This window comes from Odontesthes bonariensis, chromosome 19 (genome assembly GCF_027942865.1).
Source record: "Odontesthes bonariensis isolate fOdoBon6 chromosome 19, fOdoBon6.hap1, whole genome shotgun sequence".
Taxonomy (NCBI): Eukaryota; Metazoa; Chordata; class Actinopteri; order Atheriniformes; family Atherinopsidae; genus Odontesthes; species Odontesthes bonariensis.
In genome coordinates, this window is record NC_134524.1 from 16,360,683 (window position 1) to 16,388,544 (window position 27,862).

At 43.2% G+C, this 27,862-nt stretch overlaps 1 protein-coding gene across 2 annotated transcripts; it reads left to right on the top strand.

Moving 5' to 3' along the window:
• Positions 1–123: 123 nt before the first annotated feature.
• On the top strand, positions 124–27,725 carry tdrd7b (tudor domain containing 7 b). Of its 2 annotated transcripts, none has more exons than XM_075451198.1 (20): positions 124–275; positions 1,818–2,024; positions 2,476–2,620; positions 13,648–13,846; positions 17,022–17,104; positions 18,837–19,045; positions 19,835–20,197; positions 20,277–20,578; positions 20,666–20,858; positions 21,161–21,272; positions 21,401–21,603; positions 21,682–21,816; positions 22,718–22,801; positions 23,186–23,320; positions 23,482–23,592; positions 23,871–24,019; positions 24,159–24,412; positions 24,580–24,763; positions 24,926–25,086; positions 25,902–27,725. In XM_075451198.1, the coding sequence occupies exons 2-20, from the start codon at positions 1,818–1,820 to the stop codon at positions 26,120–26,122; spliced, it is 3,450 nt and encodes a 1,149-aa protein (XP_075307313.1). In that variant the 5' UTR covers positions 124–275; the 3' UTR covers positions 26,123–27,725. The 2 variants fall into 2 exon arrangements, with proteins under 2 accessions (XP_075307313.1, XP_075307314.1); XM_075451199.1 differs by lacking the exon at positions 124–275 and adding an exon at positions 558–627.
• Positions 27,726–27,862: the final 137 nt, after the last annotated feature.

The window sequence follows — 27,862 nt, forward strand, 5'->3', positions numbered from 1 at the left end:
ATAGTCTTCTATTAACACTGAAAAAGTACAAATTTCTTTGTGGTTAGTTGATGTGGCCCCTTGGAATCTATGCGGGATGCATATTGACGTGTTATTAGCCAGAGGCCCATTCACAGCCAGCCAATCAGGGTTCGGAGGAGAGGCTGTGCCTGGACCGGCTGGCAGACACGCAGGGGACAGAGCTCCGGCCGCAGCTCAGCAGCCCCGTGGCGGTGACAGCACTACCAGTGACTGGACCGGGTCCCGACTTCCCCGTCTCGTGCGTTCACAACAAGGTAGAATATTTTTGTTATTTTTATTTCGACTCATAGAGAGATTTAAATAATTCCCAACTGGAAAACTTTTGCCGGGTCTGTATTTTGCCTGTTTAATGCCGACTGCGATGGCTCGAAAGCGTTAAAGCTTGCGAGGACTTTGAAGTATACTTCCGGCTGTGACTTTCAAAATATATCTGATAAGCTATTTGATGTGTAGGGGTGGTTGTATTGTAAAGGCGGTATTTATTTGTTTCCGTTTTATGTGATACCTTTTATTGGCTAACTTAACTAGCCACTGCCCTGAGGTAGGAGGATTTAAGTCGATGTCGCGCGCAGTACTGTTGCCTGAACAGACTGTGTTCAAAGTCTGGTACGTTTGGCCAATGTCATTTTTATTTTTCTATTGCATTTAAGTCCTGTTTTGTTCGGAAAAGGATCAAATGCGAGGGAAGTTAGACCTTAATAGTTTGGTCCCGATGGAGGGTGTGGAATCTGAGTGACACGTTACGTCATCCATAGTTTCCCTGTCCCGTATGGTGTCTGCGCTGCAAAAAGTACCCATATCAACAAGTGGCATATAGATCATGTTATTTCGAGACAGTCAGCAGGGTATATCTGCTAAGTTCACTTCATATGTTTGATATTAGGATTTTTGTACAGTAGTCTAAGTCCTAATAGAGAAGCCTGCTTATGATTCAAATTTATTTAAACGAAAGCGTCGCCTAAGGTTTCTCCCTGCAGTGTACATTTCTGCGTATTTCCAGTTTATTAACTTTGGCCCAGTGGGTTTCACACTTGTTATTTACTGCATTATGCTGGCCAGACCTCTGAAGCTGAGGCTGTTTGTTTAGGGTGTGTCTCTATGTCCACCAAAATGTAGATTTATTGTTTTTCTGTCATTCCAAGTATTCGGTGAAATCTTGAGTATGTCTTTACGCGAAGTTCATAAAAAAAACAAAAAACAAAAAAAAAACAGGTTTCAACTTAGGGACGTTTGGATCAGCTGGAAAGTTTGGACAAGCATGAAAATGAAAGTGTTTCTCTGTACAAAGATTGAATGAAATAGCTTCGACAGAATGGCTTCGGGGCCTACAATACTATTTGGTGCTTAAAAAAAGGGAGAACAGTAAGCAGATGAGTGGATTGATATATCAAAACTTGCTTTTCATTCTCTTGAGAAACATTAAGTGGCATGTGTGTGTTCATAGACAGAAGCTGCAATAAGCTAAAAGTAACGAGGAATATAAAACTTGCTCAGAATGCTGGACTGGTATTCATTATTTTAGCTGTATTCTACAACAGGAATTTAGCCTGACTCTGAAATCTGATCAGCTCTTTATAACAACTTGCCTAACCAGTCTGTCACTGGCCCACAGGGTAAACTCAATCTGTCCAACGATTACAAACTTGAAAGGATTTGCATCATCATCATCAGCTCTCAGACTTTCCTGCTTTACCTTTAAAGATTTAGAATTTTATCTAGGTGAGTTTGTAAGAAAAAGCAGTTTTATTTGCTTGCTTGTTCATGGATGCTCTTCTGTCTCATTTATTTTTTTCAAGATGGCTGATGTGGAGCTGGTGAGGAAGATGCTGCGGGCCATCCTGCACGCCAACAAAGGTGGAGTGTCTCTGTCACGTCTGCAGTCGGAGTACAAGGAGCTGAGTGGAGAGCATATACCACATAAACAGATGGGACACAATCACCTGGAAGCACTGCTAGCCAGCATGCCCTCTGTGGTCCGCATGGAGCGCAGCCGGTCCGGAGAGGTGTGTCTTCTTTAAACTTCCCTTTATGTTTTTATATAAGTTTATTTTGTGTTTTATAATTCTTTTATACATTACTTATTTATTTTCTCTGATTTTGCTCATTCTGTGCAATATACCGAGCGTAGAAACAGGACTTTTTCTGTTTTAGTTTTACCACAGACCACCTTATTCTAATCTAGTATGTCTAGAAAAGATGACAGCAGGTTGGTTATTTGTAGGTTATTATTATTGGAAAATCTACTAGAATCAGTTATGGTGTACAACAACCCCCTCAAGTCGGTTGAATGAACTCAAATTGACTGTCCATCATCATCCTGTGACAGTCTCCACACACCAGCAGCACATGAATGTCTTAACAATATTCAGAACACTTCTGACACCAAATTATTAATCTTTACTTTTAATGAAGCGTGCTTTATGTCCGCACACCTATTGTATTTTATCTTTCTAGGTGGTCTATTTTGTCTCTGGTGCCACTGAAACAGCCCATATAGCCAAGGTGGTGGCCCGTCAACGAAGCTCAAAGAAGACAGGCCGACCCCACCTGGTCAACACCCAGATGAGGGTCAAACCGGCTGCCCAACTTGTCCTAAATGGTGAGATCTGGGCATCCAAATTGTTGTGTCCAAGCCTTAATCTACCTTTACGCTATACACGCATGCAAGAGGGTGACGAGTTGAAGGAAGCACTTGAATGAATGAATAGAAATAGAGACACAGAACGCAGGACAGGTCTGTGTTTTTTAACCCCCTTTAGTCAGGGGATCTGGTGGATCTGGTTTGCTGGGGGGGGGGGGGGGGGGGGGGGGGGGGGGGGGGGGGGGGGGGGGGGGGGGGGGGGGGGGGGGGGGGGGGGGGCGTTTTTGTGTTTTCTTTTTAGAGGGAACTGTCACTGCAACTCAGTACAAGTACTTGTAAAAGTTTTTTTTATATAGATTAGTTTTGTCCCTTGAAGGAAATTTGTGACCTGATGGGACATATTGTCTCCAATCCAATAAGCTGCGCATATCTGGCAGTCATTCAATAAACAGTTTTAGCAGCTGCCTCTGGGGAAACCACGGGGATGTTTTTGGTTTATGTTTACGGAATCACAAGTTGGCTTTAAATTAGTTTGTTATTGGATTAAGTGAACTGCAGGCGCTGCTCAGATTTAAGTAGAATACAGGTAAACTAGAGTGGCAAGAAAAAGTATGTAAACCCTTTGCTGTGCTGTTAATGCTCTGCCTCGAGGTGGATCCTTACTTCAGTAGAGTCGTTTACCACTGTGTATCCTGACAGTGTGGCTGAGCTGAAGGTTTCTGTTAGGAAGGATGGTGCAAAATTTGTCTTGAACATTTTGCAGGTTTCAGCTAAAGCTACTAGAAAATGTGCTCGCTTTACTGACTAAGAAGCTTTGATCTGTCCAAAGGTCAACTAATATTTTCCAGCAGCACATTGAATCTTTAGAAGCTAGAAAATCTTTAGTAAAGACAGAAAATATATTATTTGTATTATTAAACTTTGCATCTATTGTTTATCCATACAGCCTGACTAAATCATATTCCATAGCTTTTCAACACAAAGGCAAACAAAGAGAGAGGACATAGAAACTGCTACAGTTTGAGCCTCATCTCATGTTTTCGAATTTCAGCCTTGTTCGTCTCCTCTCTCCCCCGTGTTTCTTTTTGCGACCGACAAATCATCACAGCAAAATACTTTGTAAGATTTCTCAAGTCCTGAAATGCACCCAGAGGAGAGAAGGTGGAAAGAGGAGGCTAATCGGAGGAGCGATTAACGAGGATACACCAGCGTCTCCTTTGGGGGTGTTTGTTTTTTGGCACCTATGATTTCTGCAAGGTGTGTGTCATGAAAATTCTCCGTGTGAAAACATGGTTCAAAATAAGTAAATAAAGTGACAGACAAAAACCTAACAATTATTAGATGATGCAGTTGTGTCAGATCATATTTAGTTGATGTTTAAAACAGGCTCTGAGGCAAAGGCCTCATTTGTTAAATGCATGTCCCCTTCACGCCTCTCTTCTCGTGTCTGTCCTCTCCTTCTCTCTGTTGGGAGAGGCTGAGATGCAAATGCAGGAGTGGGGTGGAGGAACTGTGTGTGTGTGTCTGTGTGTAAATTTTGAAATGAGATAAGAGGATTAGGTGCTGCTTGCATGGTTTACTTTGCAGCGAGTATTCTAAATGTAGGCCTCTCCCCCTTTGGCAAGCTTAAAATGATAGTTTGAAAATAAGGAATGTATTTGATAATGAAACAATAGTCCAAGTGTAGCATATTTCAGACAAATCAGCCCAAAAATCAGGTGCTGCCCTAAAAGAACGTAATGACAGTGTTTTCTCCAAACACTTGAATTCAGCAAAAGCGCCTATGGCTATATGTACCTCTAATTAAAACCCTAATGTCTTCATATTCAATGCATAATGCTTTCTGTGCGTTTAGTGTGTTTTTTATTTTACCATAACTTAACACTTAGACCAATTTCTTCAAACAACTACCTGAGTCCTTGATATTTTTCCGCAGCTTTTTTCCACATACTGGTGCTACAGCAGCAGCAGAGGGAATTAGAACCAGGGTCCTGTGCCTGAATTAGTGCTGTGACACTGCAACTTTAGCAAATGCTTTGTGTGGTGCAGCTTGACAGATTGTGGATGAATAACTGGCCTCCTTTACTGTTGCTCTGCTGAGACCTGCTTCTACTTTTAGGCACTCAGAATATCACACACATCACACACTGTGCATCCTTCTGGATGCACAGTGTACAGAGCTTCACAGGTGCATCAAGTGTACAAAGATGTCGGCTCACATACACTCTTCCTGTGCATTCCCACACATCTCTGAGCCTTTATTCATCGTTTTCTGACTTAATTTGCAATATAACCCTCAACTATACATGTGCACACACATACAAAAGCAGAAACGTGCACACAACTTTATTGTTTCTCTCTTTGTAGCGCATGCACTGCTGCTAGACAGTGATGCTGCAGAATATTCTCAGAGTCAGAGGAGGTGGGGTTGGCAGTGCAGGGAGGAGAGGAGAGGAGAGAGGAGGAGCAGTGAAGCAGTTGGAGGAGAATAAAGACAGAGGGATGGTGAAACGGTAAGGAGGGAGGAGGAAGTCGGAGAGAGCGAGGGAGAGTGGGGTATTGCAGTGTAATGCTATAAAAGAGCCTGTAGCGAAGAGCAGCTGATTCACAAATCAACCTCTCTCTCACACTCTCCTCTCTGCCTGGGCTAACGGGTTATTGATATTCAGGCTGAGACAGACCAGAGACTGTGTGTCCATGCCGGTGAGGTGATGTGGCGTCTGCTTTTACTGTGTGCACCAGTGCTTGTCTTTCCCTTTAATTTCATGCTCATGCTGGCTGAGTTGATCTAATGTGTGTGTTGGGGTGTTGATTGACTGCCAGTGACTGTAGCCGTAATTGTCAGTGTGACGACTTTTGAGGCTTATGGTGGTAGCTTGTTTTGTTACTTGCAGTGAAAAGAAGATTTGGTGAGAACAGAGTGGATGTGAAAGCATGAGAAAGTTCTGGAAGAAATGAGATTGAGAAAAGAGTGGAGATAGGTTAGACTCTGTGGGAGGAAGAACTGAAAAAAGACAAAGTGTGGGAGTAGAAATGAGTAAAGGCGTAGTGTTGATGTAATGCAACAGATATGTGACGTCATGCTGAGATCGAACGATGTAACTTCATATTGATGCAAGGCCTGGTTTGTTTGGATTGAAACCACTTTGTAGTGTCCCCTCTTCTTTTAACAACAGTCTGTAAACATCTGTGAGCTGAGGAGTAACTGGACCTTTGGGAGAGGAATGTCGTCCCATTCTTGTCTTATTGGATTGTAGCTGCGCAACAGTCCTACAATGATGAGCCAAATGTTTTTAGTTGGTGAAAGGTCTGGACTTGAATTAGGTTACTCCAGGACCCGGACTCTTCTACTAAGACACCCTGCTGTTGTAATAGATGCAGTATGTGGTTTAGCGTTGTCTTGCTGAAATATGCAAAGCCTTCCCTGAAAGAGATTATAGAGTAATCTGAATGGGAGCAAATGTTGACAACAAAACACTTTGCTTCTGTGCATTTTAAATGTGTTTGACCTAAAGAATTCTTTACATGACAGAGCATTAACCTGCAGTGAACAGTGTTCACAGACACTGATTTCTGGAAGTCTTCCTGAGCCCATGCATCGATGATAGTCATGCCAGTTTTTAATGAAGTGCCCTATGAGGGCCTGGCGATTAAGGGTATCCAGTATTGATTTTCCGCCATGTCCCTTGCACACAGAGATTTCTCCTGATTCTTTTAAATGTTCTGATGGTATTATGTAGTCCTAGAAATTTAACCTTGAGTAACATTATTAAGATTTTTTTTTCACAATTTGACACATTGTATTTTCCAGATTGCTGAACCTCAATCTGTCTTTTTACTTCTGAGAGACTCTGCCTGTCTGAGTTTTTTTCTCTATATACCCACTCATCTTACTGACCTGTTTCCAATTAACCTAATTAGCTGCAACATTTTCCTCCAGCTGTGTCTTTGGAAGCCCTTACTTTAGCTTTTGTGGCCTCTATCCCAACTTTTTTAGACATTTTTCTGCCATCAAATTAAAGAGGAGAGTTTCTTTTTCTTTAAATTTTTTTATGAAATAGAGAAATGTCTCCCTTTCAACATTTGATACGTTTTAAGTTATGTTGTGAATAAGATTATGGTTTATGAGATTTGCCAGGCATTGTGTTTTGTTGCGTCCCAATTGTTTTGAAACTGGGCTGTACTGATCATATTTTGGCTGCTGGTTCCACAGAGAGGGACCTGATAACTGTCGGTTCTGCCTCCCTTTCTACTTTTAGAAACTCTGGGATAGAATAAACAATTGAAATTGAATTAAACAGTGAGCCAAAAAAGAGAAGCTAAAACTGGAGAAATATGATCTTTCCTGCTAGTTCTCATCAGAATTCCAATCTTGACGGAACAAATACATGGACTAGTTTTTCTGCATCACTCTGAGACAGGATGTTACTAATTTTGGCAAAATTACAAAGGTGAAAAAAAACAGTCCTGGAAACCTTTTTATATGTGTGTCAAATTAAAAAATTCTGGTCAAAAATAACTCCCAAGTCCCTCACTATAGCACTAGATGCCAAGGAAATCCAATCAAGACTAACTGTACTTGTAGTCTAACCAAGTGATTGGTTTAATCTGGTTTCATAGATAAGTACAGCTAAATATAATCAGCATAGCAATGGAAATTTATCCAATGCTGTGTAGTGTTACCTAATGGAAGCATGTATAAAGTGAAACGTTTTGGTCCAAGCACAGAACCCTGTGGAACTCCATGACTCTATGAGATAGATTGAGGTTTTTTGTTGGAGAAAACCTCCTTGAACAAACTGGTTGGGTTGGGATTGAGCCTAAAATAAGAGATGATGGTTTAGATTAAGCTATTGTTGTTGTTAGCTCGGAGAGCTCAACTGGAGAGTGACAAGGACCAAGGAATGGGAGGACTCAGATGCAGAGAGTAGCGTAGTTCAAACAAATTTATTTTTTAATAAATAAACAAAGGGGGCTATGAAAAAGTTATAACAAAAAATCGCTCCAGATGGAGGAAGAACAGGGTCTGTAAGAAAACTGAAAATCTCTCCTTAAAAACTGGAGGCTGTTTTTTTATGGCTAAAGCGCAAAGAACAAAAAACACTCCTAAAGGGTTGGAGGCTATAACAATGAGCTTCTTCTATAACAAATAACTTCTGTGGCTGTGAGCTATGAAAAGGCCTGGCATGAACGATAGAACGAAACACACTGGCAACAAGACAAAGGGAGACGCAGACTATAAGACACATGAGGGTAATGGGGAACAGGTGGACACAATCAGGAATCAGGGAAGACACTCCAACATGTGACACATGAGGAAGGGCAAGTGACCTGAAACGAGAGGGGAGTTATTCTTCAAAATAAAACAGGAAATCACAAGACAAAAACCAACCCCAAAATAAAACCACCTCACCGCGGTGTGACAGTACCCCTCCCTCTAGGGCCGACTCCTGACGGCCCAGGCTGATCAGGGTGATCCCTATAAAAGTCATCTATGAGGCTGTGATCCATAATGTGGCGTGACGGAACCCATTGTCTTTCCTCTGGACCATACCCCTCCCAGTCAACTAAAAACTGTCTTCCTCGGCCCCGGTTACGTACTGCCAGCAGCTGCTTCACCTTGTAAACGGGGCCGCCATCCATCACTTCTGGGGGTGGAGGAGGCGTGGGTGCTGGAACCAGGGTGCTTTCCTTAACTGGTTTGACTTGGCTTACATGAAAGGTGGGGTGGACGCGGAGAGATCGGGGCAGACGAAGGCGGACCGCAGCCGGGCCGACCACCCGTGAGATGGGGAAGGGGCCCACGAACCGAGGAGCTAATTTCTTGGAGGGAACCTTGAGGTTGAGGTCCTTGGCCGAAAGCCATACTCTCTGGCCCGGCTGGTAGTTGGGAGCGGGTCTTCTCCTGCGGTCAGCTGCCCTCTTCATCCTATCTCCCTGGCGGATGAGCACCTGACGAGCGGCTGCCCAGATGCGGCGGCACCGGCGGATCAGAGCCTGGACGGATGGTACTGACGCCTCTGGCTCGTTGTCTGTGAAGACAGGTGGCTGATAGCCGAAGACACACATAAAAGGGGAGAAACCAGTAGCTGAGGTAGGCAGGGAATTGTGAGCATACTCTACCCAGACCAGGTGTTTGCTCCATGTGGATGGGTTCTGGGACACCAGGCACCGGAGGCCGGTTTCCAGTTGCTGGTTGAGACGCTCGGTCTGGCCGTTTGATTCCGGATGGTACCCTGAAGTCAGGCTGGCTGTGGCACCGATGAGCCGGCAGAATTCCCTCCAGAACTGGGACACAAACTGGGGCCCCCGGTCTGAGACAATGTCCTTAGGAAAACCGTGAACTCTGAAGACGTGGTTGATCATGACCTCTGCTGTTTCCTTGGCAGAGGGGAGCTTAGGCAGGGCAATAAACCTGGCCATCTTTGAGAACCTGTCCACCACCGTGAGGACCACAGAGTTACCTTGAGACACCGGGAGCCCCGTGACGAAGTCCAAGGAGATGTCTGCCCATGGTCTGGAGGGAATGGGGAGTGGATGCAGCAGTCCCATGCGTGATCTGGTGGAAGTCTTGTTGCGGGCGCAGACCGAGCAAGCCTCCACGTACTCCCGGACCTCCGGCTCCATGGATGGCCACCAGAACCTCCGGGAGATGGCAAACATGGTCCGCCGAACCCCCGGGTGGCAGGAAAGCAGCGAGGTGTGGGCCCAATGGATCACCTGTGGGCGCAACTCTACCGGGACAAAGAGACGATTTTCTGGGCACCCACTAGGTGACGGAGCCTCACCATTAGCCTGCTTAACCTCCTTTTCTATCTGCCAGGAGACCGCTCCAACCACACAGGACCGTGGAAGGATGGGTTCAGGTTCCTTGGCAACAGGCTCGGGGTCGAAGAGTCGTGACAGGGCGTCGGGCTTGACATTCCGGGACCCCGGCCTGTAGGAGAGAGAAAAGGAAAAACGGTTAAAAAAAAGCGCCCACCTGGCCTGGCGAGAATTGAGTCTTTTGGCTTTACTGATATATTCCAAGTTCTTGTGGTCCGTCCAGACAATGAATGGCTGACTGGCCCCCTCCAACCAGTGACGCCACTCCTCCAGTGCCACCTTCACAGCGAGGAGCTCACGGTTGCCAACGTCATAATTTCGTTCCGCCGAGGACAGCCGCCGAGACAGGAAAGCACATGGATGCATCTTTCCATCCAGCTCGGATCTCTGAGATAAAACTGCCCCGATCCCCTCGTTGGAGGCGTCCACCTCCACCACGAATTGTCTCTGTGGATCGGGCATGGTGAGTATAGGAGCCGTGGTGAAGCGTCGCTTGAGGTTCTGGAATGCCGACTCTGCCTCTGTGGACCAATGGAAGGGCACCTTGGGGGAAGTGAGAGCATGGAGCGGAGCTGCTGTGGCGCTGAAGCCTCTGATGAACCGCCTGTAAAAGTTAGCAAAGCCAAGGAACTGCTGAACTTTTTTGCGGCTATCAGGTGTGGGCCACTCTGCCACAGCGCTAACTTTAGCCGGGTCCATCTGCACTCTTCCAGGGGCTACGATGAAGCCCAGGAAGGAGATGGTGTCGGCGTGAAATTCACTCTTTTCAGCCTTGACATATAATTTGTGCTCTAAAAGTCTTTCAAGTACTTTGGTCACATGGGTCTTATGCGTGTCTAGATCTGGAGAATAGATTAGAATGTCATCCAAATATACATATACAAAATGATCTAAAAAGTCTCTGAGGACGTCATTAATCATGGCCTGAAAAACTCCTGGGGCATTAGTGAGGCCAAACGGCATTACCAGGTACTCATAGTGGCCGCTTGGAGTGTTAAAACCTGTTTTCCACTCATCCCCTTCCCTGATTCTAACCAGATGGTAGGCATTGCGGAGATCTAACTTGGTGAACACCTTAGCTTGCTGAAGCTGGTCAAAAACAGACGACATGAGCGGCAGAGGATATCGGTTCTTTACAGTGATGGTGTTCAGCGGACTATAGTCAATACATGGTCTTAACGACCCGTCCTTCTTCCCCACAAAAAAGAACCCTGCGCCAGCTGGAGAAGATGAGGGACGGATGAGCCCCGCCTTCAGGGAGGTCTGAATATAGTCTTTCATGGCCTGTCTCTCAGGGCCGGAAACAGAGTACAAACGTCCCTTGGGGATGGTGGAGCCGGGGATTAAGTCTATGACGCAGTCATATGGTCTGTGTGGCGGGAGGGATGTCGCTTTGGATTTGCTGAACACTTCTTTGACGTGGTGATAGCAGGGAGGCACTGAACTCAGGTCCGGGTAATCGGAGTCTGCGTTGGGGTCAACAGAAACAAGATTAATTATTCTACCGTCCTCCCCCTGAGCTGGGGTGCTTATACATCGCCCTGCACAATCTTTTCCCCACCCCAAAATAGACCCGGTCTTCCAATTAACATGGGGGTTGTGGCAGAGCAGCCATGGGAATCCCAAAAATCAATGAATGTGTAGGCGCCTTAAATACATAAAATCTCAGGCGCTCTGTATGTCCGTTGATGTGAAGTTCAAGAGGCTCTGTGATGTGAGTAATAGTGAAGAGTCTTTGACCATTGAGAGCTCTGGCCTGGATGGGCTTGCTTAAAAGTTCAGTTCTGAGCCCGATCTTCTCCGCTAACCCCCAGTCCATCATGCTTTCATCTGCCCCCGAGTCTATGAGAGCCCCAAGTACTGTGGTGAAAGAGTGGTGTTTTACCTTAACAGGTGAAAGTCTTCGTGAACCGGGGACAGCGGCCGTGAAGCGACTCACCATCGAAGTCCTCTTAGTCGGGCATTCTAGAACTCGGTGACCTGACTGCCCGCAGTAATAACAACGACCCTCCTGCTGCCGTCGCCGTCTCTCCTCCGGTGTGAGTCGAGCTGTACCGAGTTGCATCGGCTCCTCCACTTCTGACGCCGGCGAGTGATATTGTCGGCTCGGTGGCGAATGCGGGTAGCTCGGCCCCGCCGGCGCTTGAAGACGTGTATCCATCTCCACAGACGTCGGGCGAATCCCTCGCCGCTGATGGAGCTCATGAAGACGGTTGTCGGTCCGTATGGCGAGCGCAATAAGCGAGTCCAAGTCCGGGGGCAGATCCGACGAAACCAGTCGATCCTGGATAGATGTAGCCAGCCCCTTCAAAAACACATCATATAGAGCTGTAGAGTTCCAACCGCTCTCCGCCGCCATGGTGCGGAAGCGAATGGCGTAATCACAAACCGAGTCTTTGCCCTGTCTCACTCCACTTAACTCGCGAGCCTTCTCCCGATCGTCCGAAACCGGTTCGAAGGTCCGCAACAGAGCACCCTTGAAGTCTGCCACAGAGCGGCAGAGCGGGGAGTCCCGGGCCCACTCAGCCGTAGCCCATAACCTAGCTCTGCCAGATAAGTGCGAGATTATGAAGGCGATTTTAGATCTGTCCGTAGGAAAGGCTTGTGGCATGTGCTCAAAATGAATGGAGCAGTCAATTAGAAACGGTTTGCACAGACCCATCTCTCCGGAAAACCGCTCCGGAGGAGCCAATTTTATTCCCGTCCCGACAACGTGCACTGCAGGGGCCGGGGAGGTGGCTGCTGGCACGTCAGGAGTGGGGGGGGAAACGGTGGTCTTAGCGATAAGATCAGTCAAGGCCTGGACCTGATTAGCTAAAGCGGTCATGTGCGCGGCCATGGCTGACTGGAAACCCTCTTGCCTGCTGAGGCGGGAATCCTGGTCCTGCAGAACTGCTGCTACCTGCTGAGTCTCTGCTGAGTCCATTCTGGCCAGTGTGTACTGACAAGGACCAAGGAATGGGAGGACTCAGATGCAGAGAGTAGCGTAGTTCAAACAAATTTATTTTTTAATAAATAAACAAAGGGGGCTATGAAAAAGTTATAACAAAAAATCGCTCCAGATGGAGGAAGAACAGGGTCTGTAAGAAAACTGAAAATCTCTCCTTAAAAACTGGAGGCTGTTTTTTTATGGCTAAAGCGCAAAGAACAAAAAACACTCCTAAAGGGTTGGAGGCTATAACAATGAGCTTCTTCTATAACAAATAACTTCTGTGGCTGTGAGCTATGAAAAGGCCTGGCATGAACGATAGAACGAAACACACTGGCAACAAGACAAAGGGAGACGCAGACTATAAGACACATGAGGGTAATGGGGAACAGGTGGACACAATCAGGAATCAGGGAAGACACTCCAACATGTGACACATGAGGAAGGGCAAGTGACCTGAAACGAGAGGGGAGTTATTCTTCAAAATAAAACAGGAAATCACAAGACAAAAACCAACCCCAAAATAAAACCACCTCACCGCGGTGTGACAGAGAGAGACAGTCAAAGTACAAATCGGGTTCCAAAGATATTTCTAAAGCTGCTGTACTTCATAATACATTAGTGAAAACAGTAGGAAGGATTCCTTGAATTGTTTTGTCTGATAGAAACAATTTTGTTGGTGAAAAAGCTCACTAAGTCATCACTACTGAGAGTTAAAGGAATACATGGCACAACAGAGCTCAAACTCTGTCAGCCTGGCTACAGTGCTGAAAAGAAATCTGGGATTGTTCTTATTCTCTTCTATCAGTAATGAATAATAATCTTTCTTATATGTTATTAAACTATCTCTCCAGACTAATTGAGATTCTTCTTAATAAGTGGAAGCCATTTTCCTTCCAGCTTTCTTATAGTCTGCTTTTAAGCACACATCTGTGAATTACACCAAGGAGCCAGCCACTTCTGACCGATTATCTTTATTATTTTACACATTGAAGCTGTTGGTTGAAGATTGCCATCTAACAATCCAGTTAGGAATTTAAACTGACTCCAAATCCAAGAAATTGTAAAACGATGCTGTCTGTAATTTGCAGTATTCTGCTGCTGACTGGTGCTACAATGTCTCCAGATATGTACCACTGTACCCTGTAGACAGACAAACTGCATCAGCACCAGGGTTAGCTGAGTCAAGTGGTGTGTTTTTGAAAATGTGTGCTCATGATTGTGTTAATTATGTGTCCATGTTTCAGTTTTATTTCTCTCACCTGTTCTCTGTGTCTTTCTTTCTTTACAGCCAAACCTCAAACCTCTCTGAGGCAGCCAAAACACAGAGGGCGAGGCGGGGGTAGAGTTGGCCGTGGGGCTGGACATGGAGACTTTAGACAGGCGAGAGACATAAGGGATGGCCAGTCTGACGGCAAGAGTGGTGGGCATCCAAACAAGCTGTCCAATCAGAACACACCCAACAGAAAAGGGGGCCAACCTGCAGACAAGTGAGTGAGGCAGGTGGCGTGAAAGTAGATGGAGACAGTTTGGTCTGGGAATATTTTTAAACAACCCAGTTTTGTCATTTTAGCTGTTTACCAACATATATTCAAGTTAAAGTTCTATACATTACGATGTTCTTGTTGAGCTCACCAGTGTTTTTTTGTTTTGTTTTTATCAAAATACCAAACATGATTCGGTGACGCTAACTCTTCTATAGATATGTGTCATATTTTTTTGTGCTTAACGGGGGCCTGTTTCCTTTGCATCAAAAGCTCCTTTGAGTGCATGTTGAGGATTCACTGCAGCAACTTCCACTTCTCACTTGGAATACGTCAAACCTTTCACCTGCTTAACTAATAAAGAAATAATAATAACCGACAAGCCCATGTGAAAGAAGTTACTTTTTGGTGAACTATGTCCAAATTTTCTAGATTCAGCTACACATGGCTAGAAAAAGACCTGCCTAACTTCACATCACGGTACTGAAACATTGCTTCTACATATTTGTTGGATTTTATAGGACCATCATTTATGGAAGTCACCAGTCAGACTTCCATATTGCATTAGGGACCCAGGTTGGGGAAGGATCAGTGGACCACTGTTTTCTTTCTTTTTGAGCTGAATGGGAGCCTGGTTGAACTCTGGGTGGTTTTTGAGTAGAAACTGCCTCCCTGCTTTGCTCATTCAGCACTCGGCTGATGATGCATTTTCTAGATGATTCTGGTTCTGTCTGTCTGCACTCTGTCCATCATTCACTCTGTACTTTCTCCTTTTGGCTCATCAATGATGCTAAAAAAAAAAATAAAATCTAAAATCTATGCCATTCATTAGTTTTCATACTGCTCCCATCATTCACTACAACCCTAAAATGTATTATTCATTATTAAAGAAGCTAATTGTTTGATAGCCTCCAAGATACCAAGTTATTGTTAGATAACAACTGCTTACTTAATTTGAATAAATCAAGATTAATTGGGCTGATCTCACTGACTGATTCACCAGCTTCTATCCATTTACTGCTCTCCTCATCCATTCACTGTGAAAACAACTGACATCAGTTCCCTGTCTGTGTCACTATGCATGTCCAGTGTGCTGCTGGCCCTCTGTAGCACAATGGGGAAACAGGGCGGGGATCCTGGTCTATTGGCAGGAGACACAAGCCCAGCTCAGGGGGGACGTTAGCCCTCTTTAATCCCTCCTCTATTCTCTGGTAGATTAACTCTTCTAAACCGATACAGAATGAATCAGCACATCTCTCTGTGTCCCTTCAGATCTTCCACTGGACAGGCCAGCGTCATCATCATTTGTGTGTGTGGTTGTGTGTGTGTGGTAAACACTGCAACCAAAGCCCAATATTAATTTACATTTTGATGTCCTAATCTTTATTGAAACAATCTCACAACAGAAAGTGGGTAGAGGAGTTTTTTCAGCGTTGTTGTTGGACAGTTTCCAAGACACATTACATTACATTACATTACATTACATTACATTACAGTCATTTTGCAGACGCTTTTATCCAAAGCGACTTACAATAACAGTTGAGACACTCAGGGAGATGTTACCTCTAGAAGATGGGGTGGAGTGGCAGAGCTATGCAAGTCAGTGGTTCCTTTGTTAATAAATGTGTAATAATCAAAACAAGGTTCCAGTGAATCATTTTACCTCAATCAAAAAGTTTAGACCTGACATTCAAACAAGAATAGTCCTAATCTTAGAGACTTAAGCTGCTTTTTCACCAGATTTGTTTGGAACTCCTGAGGGTTATTTTTTTTTAAATAAATGAAACCGTTGCTAAATACCAAAATTGTTCTGTTTCCACTACTTCCTGAAGTACCACAAGCTTAAGGCAGTGTAGTCTCCTGACAAATTGGCCTTAAAAAAAGAGGAAATACTGAATTTAAGCTGGAGCCACAGGAATTGTCTTTGTGGCACCTGCCTTTAAAGCTGCAGTCTGCAACTCTTTTTCAAGCATAATGCCTGGAACTGTCCGGGGATTCTGAAAGTAGTACATTAAATACCCCAGTACAAAAAAATGAGTTCTCTAGGTCCCCTATATGTCCCGCTAGGTCCCTCCAAAGCCAGCAGGTTTGTTTACAAAATTGCAGACCGGACCGGTAAAAGGTAACCAATCAGGTTACGAGCTGGGCTCTGCTGCCTGTCAATCACCGATTGTGCACGCGCGATACAAGGTAGGCTCGTCCCCACGCTTATTTATCTAGACTATTGAACTTCATTACGGGCTAGTCTACTTACTGTGTCTTCCATGATCGCAAATGACAGGTGAGTTGATGAATGAGGAGTCGTGTAAGCGCATCTGGCGTGCACGTCTACGTGCACGAGTTCTCATGTGTTTTGATGGGGCGGGACAGGAAGTTGAATAACTTTTTATTTTTCGGTTAAAAAATAAGCATTTCTTGCATTTTGCGACTACGGAGGTCACCGTTTTCAACTTCAAGCGTTCTGATAGATCATGTAAACTCTTAAAATGCCAAAAATTAGGACTTTACGTAAGACAACAACAAATCCTGCAGACTGCAGCTTTAAGGTTGTGCTTAGGTGTGAGTGTTTTTTTTATTTTTATTTGACATCTACAGACTTTTTTGAGCTTTGATGGAGATTAAACACACGATAACTGATTTAGAAAGGTGGAAATAAGACAGTTACGCCTCACAAAGTGGCCTTGCTTTCATAGCATAACCTCCCATGTAGGGTTGTTTTCAGTTGTCAGAAAACTCCTTTGTGTAGCACCTGATTCCTTTAATGGAAGTAAAGGACTACAGGGACATGAACCCCTCTGTGAAAGCACCTGCAGTTGACATAAATTTTAAGAAAACAAAAAGTAACAAGATTTGAAAAAAATTCTAATAATAACTGTGACTGCTTTAAAAAAATGTAAGTTAGTTAGATGTTAGTTGTGGTGTTCAGAACAAATCAAGAAAGATGATTTAACTTTGAATGGTTATATGTTTGGAATGATTTTATCATTTCCACATATGAGCCATATCCACCTAAAACGTATGCCTTACAAGTTCAGCTTTACGAAAAGATGTACGGAAATGTTCTAAACAACCAAGAAAAAGGTTCCCTGCTCTATCTTTAACAATTTCTTTTCTTTTCTTGCCTTGCCTTAAGAACCTGTAGAGAGTGATTTGCCTCTCTGTTTCGTTCTCTTGTGTCCAGGCCAGACAAGAGGATGACCCTCCCATCACGGTTTCAAAAGGAGGTGCACGCTCACCTTTCCAGAAACTCCCAACCGACTAGTCGTAAGTAGGACAGGCTTTTTATCTCTCTTTAAATTAGTCTAAAAATTATATTTTCTGCAGCTTTTAGTCCTGTGAACAAGCAGACGCATTGTCAAGAATCACGTTACTGCTGGTCTCTTTAAAGGAATTTACAGTTTTCCAGTTTCATGCTGTAATATCATGTCCTGTTCCTTTCTGACTTACTTACATTCAGGGTTTTGTTTTGTGTAAAGAAAACAGACAGTAACTTCATTTCAGCTGGTTCTGTATCCTTTCACCCCTCTCCAGTCAGCCTTTGCTTGAACAAACACATCCATAGCCTTTAAAGCAAATAATGTGTTTCCTAAGGTCCTGCTTCTTTTTTGATGACGGCCTTTGGTCTGTATAGTCTGGGGAAAAGCACTGGCCTGTAATAAACTGCATTCATCTGATGCACACTTGTTGAAGGCCCCAGCTTCTCCACTCATGTTTATTTCAGGATCTGACAGACTGTTCAGCTTTGATATAAAAGGATTTAAGCCTATTTCTAATGTAAAGACACTAACTGAGGATGACATCACATCATATTTATAAGAGAACTGTTCAGAAACTATCCAAGACAGAGTATTTCTACTAATGTTATTGAGTCAAGTAGATCATTTTCAGAATCCCAAAGTTTTATGAAATGTCTCGAAAGAAGGTGATTGAGTCTGTTAAAGAAGGGTTACAAACCCATTTCTACTGCTGTGGGACACCACAGATCCACAGTCAGACACATTTTTCTACAAACCGAGAAGACTTTGAACAACAGTGAACCTTCCCAGAAGGGCCCAACTTTACAATATTCCCACCAGTGCACAGCAACAGCCTGTCCAGGAAGTCAGAAAAGTTCAGAGGAAAACATCCAAGGACCTGCAGGCTTTTTTTCCCCAATAAACCAAATAGTTCATGGCTCCACTTTACTTTAAAGACTTTGGTTAAAAAACAGTATCCATGGAAAAGTGGAGCCACAAAGTACATGAAATCTTGTTTGAATCTTACCTCAACACACTTTGATGTCCCTCAAAGCTTTTTTGAGAATCCTCAACAGACTAATGAGTGTAAAACTGAAGAGTCTGAAAGACAGGGGTCCAATTATACTTGGTGTAAACCAAATGCAGGATTCCACAAAAAGACATGATATTGGCAGGGTACTGCTGTGGGGATGATTTACTGCTTCAGGAGAACTTATCTTAATTGTTGGAAAACATGAAAAATAGTCTGAGAAAAAAACTTCAGGAGTATCAGGTCATCAAATTGAGAGTTGAAGCTCAAGCACCACAGGTAAGTTATGCAGGAAGACAAATATTCCCCTGCACACTAAAGGAAAGCCTAGAGTCATTCAAATTCTAGTTTTTTAGAGGCCTAGTCAAACCCACCAAGATGCTCTGGCATCATCTGAAAAGAGTTGATGCTCACAAACCATCTAGTGTGGCTGCATAACATTAGCTCTGAAAAGGAAAACGGCTCAAAATTCCACCACAGTGATGTCAGACCGATCTTCAGCTACTGGAAGCTTTTGGAAAGCAGAAAGGAGGTGGAACACCTTTGCGCAGCACTGGGACTTGTCTTTATTCTTCTAACTTTTTTTTCCTGATTTAAAAAAAGAAAACTCTGAATTTTTGAAGAAAAAGCCAGGCCAAGTAACTTGTAACACTTCCAGAGTAAATACAAGGCAGCAATATCCTTAATATGTGTGTTCAATCTTATTTCTCCTGTTCTTTTTGTATTCCAGCACCCTTGAATTTGAATGAGAGCTTTGGTTCGGTGAAAGGAAAACCTTACAACCCTCAGCAGGTTCAGGGTCGCATCAGAGAGATCTTGGGAAAGTACAGCAATGGGTTCTGGGTGTCTAAACTGCCTCAGATCTACAGAGACCTGTACAAACAGGACCTGCCAACTGAGGCAATCAAAGACCTGGAGACCTGGACTCACATCTGCACTGTATGTACTCATCCTGATTCTCTATTTGTCATGCTTTGATGTTTTCAGTGTCTCTGTGACAGATACAATGAACGCAACATGACATGCATGCATGATATATCGGTACGTTTTATACTTAAACTTAAGAACAAAATACATTTAGAATCGACAGTCTGGGTCAGATGAGAAAATAAGATATTATGGCAACAAGCCAACAAATCAAGAAGTCAAATCATCAAATGCATAAAGGTTGACAGTTTGAAAATATTAATACACAAAACCAAAGACAGAGAGGCTTTAAATTAAATGTTTAATAGATCTTGAGTTTTGATGTTTGATATAAAGAGCGGACATTTAATGGAGTCAGTGGGGAATTATTTGAACATGCATTTGAGGAAATTGTCAGAGATTGTTGTTTAGACATTAATGATTGATAGAAGATGAATCTTTTTGAGTTTGTGATTCTTAACTTCACCATTACTGTCATATAAAAAATTTTTTGTCCTTGCTTCACTCAAGTATCAACGAAACAAAAGACTTTCCCTTCAGCCTCAGCTACACTTGACATTCGGCACAAATGTTAATGGGCCAAAGTAAAATAATGATAATTGTAAATGGAAATGTTTTAGAAACATCAACAGAGCCAAAAAACTCACATAGCCGTTAGAGGGGTTTTAGGTTATTACTCTTTGTTGCACATATGTAACACTTTCATAACAAGTAATTATTGCGCTTCAGAGGGGGTTAATTAAAGTCAGTAAAGGCACAAAATGGTTTATATCATAAATTCTGTTCTGTTTATTCTTCTAGATAGAGAAAACCGGCAGCAGTAACTCATCCGAGCTGCTTCTCTACCCCGCCAAGGAACAGACCACCACCTCTTCTCCTTCACCCATCTTGAACCCAACGTCTAAAACTGTCCCGACTTCAAACACCCCGGCAGACAAACCTTCACAGTCCCCTGCCCAACAGAGACCCCCCAGTACTCATCTGACTCGCTCTGGATCTCGATCTCCTCAGTCTCCACCGTCATCCTCCTTGTCACCCAGCCCTCCCTCCTCCCCTGCAACTCTTAGTCCTGACCTGAAGCAGAAACTGGAGGAGCTGCTGGTGAAGTACTCCAATGGTCTGTGGGCCCATGCGCTACCCAAGCTCTTCCAGGACACCTACAAAGTCAGTACCACTTTGATGCTCTAACATCCACACAGCAGATGCACTTGATGATAGCATTTTTATTTTGCTTATTTGCCAGACTAAACTGCCTGGACATGTCCTGGAGAACCTTGACTTGCTCTCGGATATCTGCACCATCGACTACCCGATGCCTGACAACCCAAAGAGGGCTATCCTGTACAGACGAAGCAAAGCTGGAGGTGGGGAGGATGAGAACTGTAACAGGAGAGGCTCCTCGACCAGTGAGGATGAGCTAAGGTTGAGGAAGGAGCTGGGGAGGAGGCTCAGTAACCAGGCGGTGCCTTCTCTGCAGATCCCAAAAGAGGAGTACCCCTCAGTGCTGGTGGTCGAGGCCACGAATACCAATGGAGTTGTACTCAGGTAGGAAAGGACTCTGCAAGTGTGAATGTGCTGTTTACAGTTGACAGATCAGATATCTCTTACTGCCTGCTTCTCCTCCTCTGTCAGGTACATTGGGGAGGGTTACTCCCAGGCACAGGAGTCCATGGAGGATGAGATGAGGGAGTTTTATGGCTTGGACCAAAGCAGCCCAACTCCTCTGTCATCTCTTTCCTCAGGCCAACTTGTTGCTGTCAGGGCTGAGGAGGAGGAGGAGATTCTGAGAGCACAGGTCATCGAGGTCAGGACTGACAAAGTCAAGGTGAGAAATCACCAACTATTAATGAACAAAGATGAGAGGAAAAAGAGAAAATACTGTGATATTAAGAGATTGAAATATCAAATACACATGATGATTCTTTTAAATACAATGTGTTCTTATGTCTCTTTAAGTTTCTCACCTTCTATTTTGACTGTAATTCAGTTGTCAAAAATAAGGAGATAAAAAAATAAAAACAGCAAAGAATTAATCTAAGTTTTCTTTCTATTCTACGACAATATCTTTGTCGTGAATTCTTTTTGGCCCCGATAATCAACCTGTGACCTTGGGTTTTGGCTTTGCAGGTATACTATGTGGATCACGGCTTCTCAGAGATGATCAGTAAAAGCAAAGTGTTTGAGCTGCATGAGAAGTTTTTCAAGTTACCTTTCCAGGCAACCAAATGTAAACTGGCAGGTGAGTCATTATTAAATCATTGGTCACCAAAATGATACAAAAAAAGAAAAGTTATTTGGAAGAGAAAGGAGCTAGAATTGGGGAAAAAAAAGTTTTACAACTGCTTTGTACCCATCTGTGGTCTGCAGGCCTGGAGCCGTTCTGTCAGGAGCTGGCAGTGCTGAAAAGGTTTGAGGCGATGGCAAGTGGAAGGATCCTATTGGCTGAGATCTTAGAGAGAACGCAGACACCTCGAGTCGTCCTGTATGACACCTCTCAGGATGATGATGTGAACATCAATGCTGCCTGCATGAAAGCCCTGCAGGACAAGACATTAGCAAGCTCATTACAGGTATGGGGCAGTTTGTGTGAGTTTGCGTACATGTAGGCGGATGAGTGCACGGCAAACTAAACTTTTATCTATCGTCAGGTAAACAGCGCTTATATGAATGTGACTGTCAGCAGTGTTTGCTCAGATGGGACAATTTACTGTCAGCTCCCCTCCAGAGGACTCGCCAATATGAGTGAGATACTGGAGAATGTAGAGACGTACTTCCATTCACAGGTAAACATCACCTTTTAGTCTTATTTAGAGTTTTTCTTTAAAAGATTATTGAAAGCACTTGAGCTTTTAACATGTGAAATCATCACACTCATTGTAGAGCAATTACTGTAGTCATAGAAATGTGTAAAACCACAGCTAAAAGGATTTATCGTTCTTTTGAATTCACATTTGAAATACAGGATGTCATATAGGACATTGTATTCAGTAGAAAATGGACAAACATGTAATATTATAGCTGGAGTACAGTAACTTTAAACAAAACTCATACTTTTTGGACTGTTCAAAACCTTGAATAAACTTTAACACGTTAGTCACACTTATCTTTGCAAAAGCACATGTTTGTACATCTGTATATTTTGAAATTATTCCTCGTTGGATACGAATAATAGAAAAAGACCCTCCCTGCCTTATGTGAATGTTGATTTGACTCATCGGACCAAAAGCTTTCCTTAGTAGCTTCAGACCAGAATGTTAAATTAAGCACAACATCAACACGAGTTCATTAGTTTAGATGAAGTCTGATCCATTCATCTCGAATATATTGGTGTGGTGCTGCTGCTTGGGTGGCGTCGTGGACAGATTGAGATTAGGTCGTTAATCTGGGGTTAAGACATTGCCAAGGCATTTAATCTGTTTGCAGTATGGTGAAGCGGATGCTGTCCTTTAAAGCATTAACATTTTACGTCAGTGTTTAGGTAAACGGTGTGGAGTCGCAAATGCTCTTTTTAACATGGGTAGAGCTGCTTCAGCAGTGCATGTAATTTTCTAACTTTAAGACAGTGTATATGCAAACATCAATTATATATAAAAACATATATGAAACAGATCTAAAGGAAGTACAGACACATTTAGGAATGACAGTTTTTTATTACACCCGGCTATGAAATCTACTTTGTTTCAGGTAACATCAGAGTTCCTAGTATCCAGACCCTTTTGTGGGAAGGGATGCCTGGCCCGCTATAAAGGCAAATGGTCCCGTGTAGAGGTAAGAGAAATGATCCCTGTAGCACAAACTGTGAAATATACAACAAATGTCAACCTGACACAAGAAATAAAGCCACATGTGCACAATAGAGGCGGGTGGAGGTCCCTCTTTGAATTTAGATCAGAAAGACAGATGTAACAAAGTGTATTAGCATCCACAGTATTGAATTATTCGCTAACACAACTCACCGCCTGGCAGTTTAATCTTTATGCGAATCAGCAACACTGTTAAGCCCTTGATTTAATTTTGTAATCAGTAAAAGAGCTACAGAGTATAATACCTTTGTGGTAAAGTCAGATCTGACGCAGCTTTGTCTGCTGATGTGGTCATGATGGCATGTCTTAACTCTTAATAAATATATGATCCTCTCGTTTCTGTCTTCAGATCACCAACCTGCACGGCAGCAGAGTGTTGGACATCCTGTTTATTGATGTCGGTGTCCAAGCGTCTGTAGAGGTGTTCGAGCTGAGAGAGATCCCACCGCCATTCCTCCGTGACCTCATGGCTATCCCACCACAGGTCAGCGTCAATGTCTTTACTGGGCAGACAATGAAAAGCAGTCAGGAGAAGCAAGAAACAAGGTCAAATGCCTTTACAAATTAGTCTCACAACACATAGTGCTCCTGTTAAAAATGTGGGTAGACGATGCACAAAATGACACACTAACAACTTGTGTTCAGGTTGTGAAGTGCTGTCTAGCAGACCTGGCTGTCAGTGTTGGATCCTGGACTCCGGATGCTGTCCAGTGGCTTCGAGAGAAAGTGCTCAACACCACTGACTGTAGCATGAAGGTAAACAGCATCATCTTTAGAGGCATGATGTAGAAAAGACTGCACAGCTATCATACTGACAAAAGGCATAGCCAAAAAAGGACGCATAGAAAGAAACATCCACATGTACATGCCTGATCGTGTGCACATTTCTTCTCTAAATCCCCATAAACTTATATACCAAGTGGAGTTTGGTTAAATTTCTTACCACTATTATTGCCACTCTTCTCATAATCATTTACCTCTCCAATTTGTTCCCATCATGTTTGTGCTTCCTTTTGTGCTTTCACAATCCCAAGGTTGCCAAGGTCGATGAAACTAAGCGCTGCATCTACGTTCACTTGTTCACCGACAAGAACTTCCATGACCCAGCCCACAGCCTCAACCATCAGATGGCCCAGTCGGACCTTTTCAAACAGCAACCAGACGTCTTCCTAACGAGCCACAGGTTGCTGCTGCTTTTTCACTTTGTTATGTCTCTGCTTTATGGCTCATATATTAAACAGCTGTAGTCTGTAGATTCTCAGAAGTAAAGCGAACAATTGAAGGGTCAAAAAATAAGATTTGCAACTAATCTAATTTCACAGCCCAACCAAGATTTCGACAAATGCTTCACTCTTCAAGACCTCCAGCACCAGTGACTCAGCTAATAGCAGTACAAAATCAGCCTCTGTTCCAGCCAAACCTCATCCCAAGAAGACCCTGTCAGGACCCAGAGGAGGAGGAGGAGGAGGAGGAGGAAGAGGAAGAGGAGGGAGCACAACCACCAGCCCACCAGAATCACCGTCACCCCCTTCACCCTCTCTCCAACTTCCACCACTACTAGAGCTGCCCCCAATTGGTAATGAGGGGGAAATATATGCTTTCATGAAAAACTCGCTGCTATTATGTATCTTTTTCTTTTTTTTTTTGGATTACATAAGTATTGCACTTGATTGCTCTACTCCTCAGGGCTCTGGTTTTGTAAGAACTCTTATAGAATAAGCCACATTTTTCTTTTACTCTCAGGAAACAACATCGATGTATACGTGTCACTGGCGTGTCATCCAGGCCACTTTGTGCTGCAGCCCTGGAGAGATATGTATAAGCTGGTGGTGCTGATGGGAGAGATGATACTCTACTACAATAAAACTGAGGAGAAACCACTCAACATAGAGAAGAATCATATATATGCTGCTAAAGTAGAGAACAAGTGAGTTAAGCAGTGGCTTTGTCTCATTAAAAAGAAATCACTGGTTTGGAAATATGTTACGACCTCCAACTGCACGGGATTCTGCTCTCAGGAATACCATCTGATAGAGAACCAGATGTTCTCTGTCCTAATACATGTACTTTTCCGTTTTTGACTCTCCAGTTGGCATCGAGTGTTAGTCAAGGGAGTTCTGAGCAATGGGTTGGTGTCTGTATATGAGTTGGACTACGGTAAACATGAGCTGATCAGCTGCAGCCAGCTCAGACCTCTGATCAAGGAGTTCAGACAGCTGCCTTTCCAGGGAATCACTGCTCAGCTGGCTGGTGAGTAGACAATACATGACATACTACAACTTGTCATTATTTGTTTCACAAAAAAATAAGCCAATATGTAGAAGCAGTGTGCGAAAAACTAAGAACACTCCATGATTTAATAGCTTGTGGAAGCACTTTAAGCTCCAATAACGTCAAGTTATTGTTTGATGTTATCAGTCTCTCAGATCTATGTGGGGGAACCTTGGTCCACTCTTCTTTAAAACGTCACTTCATTTAATTGACCTTTGCAGCGTCATTTATGCACAGCTTTCTTAAGGTCTCACCACAGCATTTCAACCAGGTTGAGGTCTGGACTTTAACTGCAGCATCAACTTCTCCGAGATGTGCGGCTGAGCATGATGACCAAACATCTCCACTTTGGTCTTGTTCCAGAAGTCTTGGGATTTGTTCGGATGCAACTTTACAAACTTAAGCTGTGCTGCCATGTTTTTAGAGAGAAGAGGCTTTCTCTTGGCAACCCTTCTAAACAAGCCATACATGTTCAGTCTTTCTCTAATGTCTTGAACTTTAACATTTAACATGTTTTTTTGCAGTTGCTCTTAGCGTTGCGTGATCTGAACTTGTGGGGAACTTGCGGCAACTTCCTCTCCTGGAAAGCTAGCAAGCTGTCTCAAATGTTTTCCACTTGTGAATAATCTTCCTCCCTGTAGAATGATGGACACCAAATTGTTTGAAAATGGCCTTGTTATCCTTTTCTAGATTGATGGGGTGTTTTTTCATCTGATGTTCAATATTATAATATAATAGTCTTGTTGTTCAAGTTGGTCATTTGCTCATTTGTTCTTCTTCACCTCCACCCACAGGAGTGAAGCCGAGGCAGTGGTCAGAGGAAGCCTCCATCGTGTTCAGGAACCACGTGGAGAAGAAACCTCTCGTGGCCCAGCTGGAGACTGTGCAGGAAGCCACAAACCCATGGGACAGGAAGTTGACAGTCTTCCTGGTGGACACTTCACAGGAAGAAAGAGACATCTGGATGCATGACATCATGGCTGAGTTCGCAGATGAGCCGAGCAACGAGCTGTAGACAGTAAAGGATCACCGAGGAGTGTTGGTTGCCGAGCACTTGTCCCGGTGATCAGTGAAGACACAGTGAGTTGTGGATAGACAAAATAGAGGAAACTTATCTGTCTTTATCTATCTACTATTTAGTGGGACTAAATGAAGAAAATTAAACACATTAGAGACGTCACTGAAAGGGGAAATTAAAAGGGTTTGATATCATGTAGAGTGACACTGACATAAAGACGAGATCAAAAGGCGTTCAAGCCACTGTTGTGTTATGGAGTGTACATGAAAGGATGTTGTGATGTTGTTAGAGTTACTTCAGCGTGACCATTGGACAAAATACCCATTTACTACATTGTGGTGATGCTCTTACCTGCTCCACACATCTTTATAGTGAAAAAAAGCTGTTGACAATGAGCCTGATAGTCTCACAACGCTGTGCAAATGATACAGCATTCTTTCCTAAAACCGTTTGGTGCAGGCTTTAATGCAAAGCAGCATCCTAAAGTACTGCGTGTGCATCCTGTGTCAAAGTGCGCCAATATGGGAGAGTTTGAATCCCAGCACATGTGAGCACCATGCTTTCGTTTACAGTCTGCTTTTGGATGGTATTTCTCAGTGTGGCAAAGTTTACAAAAGTTAGAGCAGACGTTCCCCAAAGAAGAGGAGAAATTCAACGTTCTCAGAGTCAGGGAGATGAGTAAAGTCAAAAAGGAAGTTGTTTAATAGTGTATTTCCCGTCAATTTGTCAAAAATCATTGACAAAGAAGACACAGACGTCCCTGGATTTGTGCAGAGTTATGAACTTTGACTATTGCCTGAGACAGAAATTGATTTTATTTGTCTATCCCGACATCAGTTGTTTTCAGCAATAAATCTTAGCTCTGTATTCATGGTTAATGGTTTAAGACTTTCCAATTAATCAAATGATTGAATTAATATATAACCAGCTGTGAACAAGATAAATGTGATTTTTCATTTTTATTTTTTTTGCGTGTTTTGTGCGTGTTTTTTTGGTGGGCAGAAATCGTAACATATCAGTGAAACTGCACGTGCTGGAACCCACATCCTGACTCCTGTGATGTGGGCGCCTCGTGCATCTCCTCTCTACATGTCAAACCCTTGATTCCAGTTTTTTGCTTTTTGGCAGATTGAATTCTTCCTCCTCCTCGTTTTTTTTTCTTTTCTTTTTTTCCTGTTTCCTGTCCGACAACGAGACAACTGTAAGTTCAGCAGATTACTTCAGCTGCATGTTGCACATCATCTTGAAATGAAAATCTGATGTTATAATGATAAAACGGACTAAGTTACCAGTAGTTTAAGCTTTTGGATAAATTTCGCTTATCAGCATCCGCTGTTGGTCTGATTTGGGATTTGATTCTGAGATGTGACTTTACTTGATACACGATGGTTTTTGGGTGTGCAAATGCATCTTCAGTTATAATGAGTATAGATCTGACAAAGCTCAAAGCTGCATTGTTAACAACTTACATTTTATTTATATTTAAATTTTATTCTCTAGATGCTGGTAGCTGCGTTATTATTCCCATCTTGTTTAACAATGACCATATATGAATAATAAAACAGATGATTTTGGAATAAAGTCTGAGAGGTTGACATAATCTGTCCATTCTGTCTCTTGTAATCTTGTCGTGTTGCTACAGTCAACACATACACCCAACTGATTCTGATTTCTTTATTAAAATAGCAAAATTGTTCAGTACTATCTAAATGAGATAACATAGCAAAAAGTCTATGA